Consider the following 6130-nt stretch of genomic DNA (forward strand, 5'->3'; position numbering starts at 1 on the left):
ACCAATTAACCGAAATCGATTTAATAGGAAATGAAAAAAGATCAAATAATGATAATGATGACTGCAAACTTACAATTGCTAACTATAACAACTATGTAAAATTTTAAAACAAATAATTCAATATAAATTTTAACATAATTATTATTTTAAATAAATAAAAATAAAACTTCGGTTATTTGGTGAACCATCCAAGTAAAAAAAAAACATAAACCGTAACTACATAATATAAAATAAATAAATAAATAAATAAAACATGTTTAATTTACAAATAAGGAAAAGTAAAGAAAAAATGGTTTTCACGTGATTTATCAAATTATTGAAAACCAAAATATATATATATATATATATATATATATATATATATATATATATATATATATATATATATATATATATATATATATATAATTTTGATTTTCAATAATTTGATAAAAAATGTGGAAACCATTTTTTCTTTACTTTTCGTTATTTGTGAATTGAACATTTTTTTTAATATTATGTTGTTACAGTTTATGTTTTTTTTTTTACTTGGATGGCTCACCAAATAACCGAAGTTGTTATTTTCTGATAAATATATTTTAATTTCCACAATTGATCATTAAGATATATGTGATTTTCAGATTTAGTTTAAGGGCATTTTGATCATTATAGAAAAAAAACTAACTAATATAAAATTAAAGTTAACACAAGAATGATCATTTATGATTTTTTGAAATCATAATGACCAACCACGTGACATTTTTCATAAAATTCTTTAAAATGCAAGATTTTACAAACCACGGGACCAATTATGAAATTTTGTCTAAAAAAAAAATAAACCAAATTACTATAAAGAGCTGATACACTCATACACACACGGCCTATTCAAAATACATTGATCAGATTGGAAGTCTCGCGCCATTGATCACCGTCTCAGTCGGTCGTCACCGCTTCCGGTAAGTTCGGTTGAGCTTTTTTCTTTACCCAAATCCATTTATTTGCTTTAGCAGCCGCCAAATTTCCATTTTTTTTTTTGTATTAAATTCACCAATGTGTGTTTCCTCAAGTGCGATGGATGATTATTAGTTTCGAACTCTACCTTAATTACCCAAACGAAGAATTTTATTCAGGCTTTCATGGTGGGAAAAAAGATTTGGCACAAATTATGGTTAGGTTTTGGATATAGATGTGATGAGGAGAAGGAATCATATATAGAATCAGGAATAATCCATTTGTCCATCATAACTCAACACAAGCATCAATACAAACTCTTAAAATCAGAAGAAAAACTAATAATAATCAGGAAAAAGGGGGTTTGCTGGGTTAAGTTTTAACTTATCTTCTACTACAGCTATGTGAAACAATCAATAAGTTATGAATATTTTAAATAAGAAGGTTAAACACAGGATGAAGGAAGAAATGGCTATAGATCCAACTTCTTGGTTAACTCCTAAATGGTACATTTTTCATGTTTCTTCTCGTTTCACCTTTTCACTTCTTGAATAGATAAAAAAAATCAAGCTAACTACGTGGGAATTCACACAATGCACAGGTTGCTTGTGTTTTTCTGTTTGATCAACATGCTAGATTATATAGATCGAGGAGCAATTTCCACTAATGGTGTAAATGGGAATCCTAGAATTTGTACAGAGAATAATGTGTGTTCAGATGGTAGTGGAATTCAGTAAGTCTGATTTTGTATGTTAATATCGGTATCTTTATAACATCATTAATCATTTTTATTTTATTTTTTTCGAAAGAGGTGATTTCAATCTAAGCAATTTTAAAGATGGTATTCTAGCTTCTGCTTTCCTGGTTGGACTTCTTATTGCATCCCCAATATTTGCATCCTTGGCCAAGAGGTAATTTCTTTCATTCTTTGTGAATTATTAGATAAATATCACATGTCTGATTTTTTTTTTTTTTTTAATTTTTTTTTTTTGTGTGTGTATATGAGCACAGCGTTAATCCTTTTAGACTTATTGGAGTTGGATTGTCGGTGTGGACACTTGCTGTAGTTGGTTGTGGGCTTTCGGTTGATTTTTGGTCAATCACTATCTGTCGAATGTAAGCTGACCATTTTACCCTTTCAAACACCATCAACCTTCGTAAATTTTATGTCTTTTTTTTTGGTGTAATTGAAATATTGTTCATTTTAGGTTAGTTGGTGTTGGTGAAGCTTCTTATATAAGTCTTGCAGCTCCATTTATTGATGAAAATGCTCCAGTAGCTCAGGTTCTCTTTCTTACTTGCTAATATTATCCTCCACATATTTATATGTTTTTTGTTTCTATATTTTTTTATATAAATTTATAATTGCAATTGCTAAACTTATATCCATTGTGTTTTATAGAGAACCGCATGGCTTGGAATATTCTTTATGTGCAAACCTATTGGAGTTGCTGTTGGTTATTTCTATGGTGGATTGGTATCCTACTATATTTATATGACAAGCTTTCTAGTGTCATTTGTTATATATGAAGAGGGTATTCTTGTCTTTTGTATAGACAAAAGTTTGCAAGTTTTGTTCCATTCACATTAGTCAATGCATCTCAAATACAGTATAACCTGTTTGTTTTCTTTTCTATTTTATAGATTGGAGCTAGTTTAGGTTGGCGTTATGCATTTTTTGGTGAAGCAGTTCTAATGCTTCCATTTGCTATTTTGGGTTTTGTAATGAAACCTTTACAAATTAAAGGTACATGTAACAATTTCTGTTAAATTAATATTTTATTAACATTTTTTAAAACATAGTTAACAAGTTACACGTTTATGTAGGCATGTTGAATGCTAAAATCATCCCAGGATCCTTAAAGGAAGAGTTCTCAAAGAAAGATTCTTCCAAGTCTTCCATATAAAAGTTACATCTATAAAGCATGTTTTATTTATTTATTTATACGGGCATTTTTTTCAGCTATGTTTCATATACTTTAAATCAATTATCAAGATTTGGGCAAGATATGAAGGCTCTTTTGAGTGAGAAAGTATATGTTGTAAATGTTCTAGGTAATTAATTAATATTCTCAAATCTCAACTATTGTTCTCACTCAATTTATTATTTGCTGATTTTCTACTTTTTAATGGCTAAAATTTTTAGGTTACATAGCGTATAATTTCGTCATTGGTGCATCTGCATACTGGGGCCCAAAAGCTGCTTATGGCATATATCAATCAGTAACAACATTTTATATAGAAATCAAAACTGTTCTTAAAGAAATAAGAAAAAATTCTTTAGGCTTCCAACCATTTCATTTTGAAATTTTTCATATTTTATAGGACAATGTTGATTTATTATTTGGAGTCATCACAGTTGTTGGTGGAATTGTGGGGACAATAGGAGGAAGTGTTCTTCTCGATCGCATGAATTCCACAATCCCCAATGCTTTGATGGTAGATATTTATATTTATTAATTAATAATTATATTTTCAGGACATGGTTATATATATATATATATATATATATATATATATATATATATATATATATATATATATATATATCTTTTGCAGTTACTTTCCATAGCAATATTTTTTGGAGCGGTATTTTGCTTTAGTGCCTTTTGTTTCAGCAGCCTATACGTTTTCTTGGTTCTCTTTTTAATTGGGGAGGTTTTTGTTTTTGCCACTCAGGTAAATTGTAATTAGCTTGTTATGGATTTGAATTAGCATTGAATGCAAGTAATAGCAATGTACGCTCATTGAGTTTTTTTCTTATAGCATCCCATTTTCATTTCTTTCTATTACAACATTGTACTTTGAAAAACAAACTATCATCCAAATAAAAAAAACATCTTTCATTGCTATAACTAGAGAGATTTTTCAAAGTATAACGTCTTAATAAACTTGTTACGAAAGTATAGTTTATAATTGGTAATAAGAAAAACTAAAAGGTACAATGTTGTAATGGCAATAAACAAAAGTAGGTCGCTATTTCTTGCTTTTAGCCATTTGAATATTATCATTTATGACAGTTATATTATTTAGATTCTGATAAAAAAATATAAATATAAATAAAAATGAAAACAGGGTCCTGTGAATTTTGTAAGTCTCCATACTGTTAAACCAAGTTTACGACCATTATCAATGGCAGTCTCTACTGTCTCAATTCACATCTTTGGTGACGTTCCCTCCCCACCACTTGTCGGAATCCTACAGGTTTGAAAATCAATTTTTTATTTATTTATATATTATTATTCATTTTGAATTTATCACCGAATTTTAATAGTTTTATTTGTGACACTCACAGGACAAAGTTGATAACTGGAGGACATCTTCTTTGATCTTATCTTCAGTATTGTTTTTGGCAGCTGGAATATGGTTTATAGGTAAAAGGGCAATTATGTCTTTTTGCATAATGAAATGAAGATCATTTTCTTTCTTTTTTTCCTTTTTTTTGGTTTCTTTTTTTAGGTATCTTTCTTCCTAGTGTGGATAGATATGAAGAAGATAATGAGCATTTGGGGACACATGTTGAGCAGCCAGATGTAACACCGTTGCTTGAATCTAAGGTGTCCGATGGAGATACTATTTCTGCTTCGCTATAAAAATGAAAATGTTGATGGAGTTGACACGTGGCATACTCATATTGTAATTTACCACTTTGTGCATTACAAAATATTATGTAATTTTTTCTGTCTTTTTATGCCAATAAAAACAAACAGCTACTTAGTCATACACTAAGTAAATATGTATTTAAAATATTTAAAATATTGAGTAATATCTTATATATCTTATAAAAGAGGTCATTTCAAATCAATGTGGTTGAAGATATCCATTTTTCTTATACCATATTGATTTGAAACTCCAACAACTTTTCAACTTTCATATAACGTCCCGAAAATAATAAGGAAAAATTTTCATTTTTAAAGTATTAATTCATATAACATTCTATTTCCAAATCATTCAATGTGAAAATAATAATAATTAAACATCAGAGTAAAATCTCAATTAATCAAATGCAGAATAAACTTTGGGGATGATGGCAGTTATGCTGGGCCATCCCCTTCCGAAATGGAAGTACATGAAACCGTAAACATAAACTGTAAGCACAAAGCTTACTGAGTTCCCAAAGATACCGCATACCAAACATAAAACACATAACGGCCCCCGCCTAAAGAGTATAATGTGACCGACCTAACTCGCATAACGGGCCTCACCCAATAAGTATAACGAGCCCCGCCCTAACTCGTATAACGGGCCCCGCCCAATGAGTATAACAGGCCCTGCCCTAACTTAGATAACGGGCCCCACCCACATAAAATTCATACTACATAACACGTAATAGCATACATAAAAATCATTGGGACCCACCCAGTAAGCATACAAGCACATACGCATACTAGTGTCACACAGACAATGAGTATTCTAACATATCATATCATGAGTCTGTTGGAATAGTGTCTAAGGTTGCAACTATAATAGGCAAGTATTTGATCCGGTTGTGCATGGTCCTTTTGGGTTGCCTTTACCATAGCAACTTGATGGATGATTTGTTAAAAGAGAGTAAATATTATAAGGAATACTATATGGTTATTTGATTAATATAAGTCATAAATTAATTGGAATTAATTTGGTGACTTAAAGAGATTAATTAAATAAGAGGGTATAAACTATCAATTGTTTGATAGTTACACTTTAGACTATAAATCCTTATCCTAGATAGGATGGATGATTTCTAGGGCTTGGATAAGCCAAAATCGTCCATAGGGTTATCAAGGAAAGGATATGGATCAACTTAAAGTCTAAGTTATCCAACTAGGGTTTAGGTTGTAACCCTTAAGGAGTCTACAAGTATAAATAGACCCTAGGGGTGAGGGAATTCGACACACCATCTAAAGTAGAGATACTCTAGCCGAATTCCTCCCCTCTCCTCTCTCCTAAATCATCTTGCTTGCTATTGGTGTTTGTAAGCCATTAGAGGAGTGACATTTGTGACTCTAGAAGCTCCAAGACAACAAGATCAACAAGGAACTCAAAGGTATGATTCTAGATCTGTTTCAATGTTGTTATTTAACTTAATTAGCCATTAGAAGTCTTGGATTCAAAGCATGTTTAATTAGAAAGCCTAGATCCGAGCATTAGGGTTTTGCATGCGCACATAGGAAAGTTCTTATGGCTAAAACCCATCAGTGGTATCAGAGCCTAGCTTGGT

The 6130-nt window shown here is 30.5% G+C and overlaps 1 protein-coding gene across 1 annotated transcript; it reads left to right on the forward strand.

The window, feature by feature from the left end:
* The first annotated feature begins 868 nt into the window (after nt 1–868).
* Nucleotides 869–4651, forward strand: LOC145018358 (putative sphingolipid transporter spinster homolog 2). The gene is made up of 16 exons (XM_078976255.1): nt 869–935; nt 1386–1436; nt 1532–1663; nt 1740–1841; nt 1942–2046; nt 2139–2214; nt 2333–2407; nt 2575–2677; nt 2758–2824; nt 2894–2985; nt 3077–3153; nt 3256–3369; nt 3490–3609; nt 4006–4134; nt 4226–4304; nt 4390–4651. Exons 2-16 carry the CDS (start codon nt 1387–1389, stop codon nt 4521–4523), a joined length of 1455 nt encoding a protein of 484 aa, XP_078832381.1. The 5' UTR covers nt 869–935; nt 1386; the 3' UTR covers nt 4524–4651.
* The last annotated feature ends 1479 nt before the right edge of the window (nt 4652–6130 follow it).

The sequence above is a fragment of the Lactuca saligna genome, chromosome 9 (genome assembly GCF_052625555.1).
Source record: "Lactuca saligna cultivar CGN05327 chromosome 9, ASM5262555v1, whole genome shotgun sequence".
NCBI lineage: Eukaryota > Viridiplantae > Streptophyta > Magnoliopsida > Asterales > Asteraceae > Lactuca > Lactuca saligna.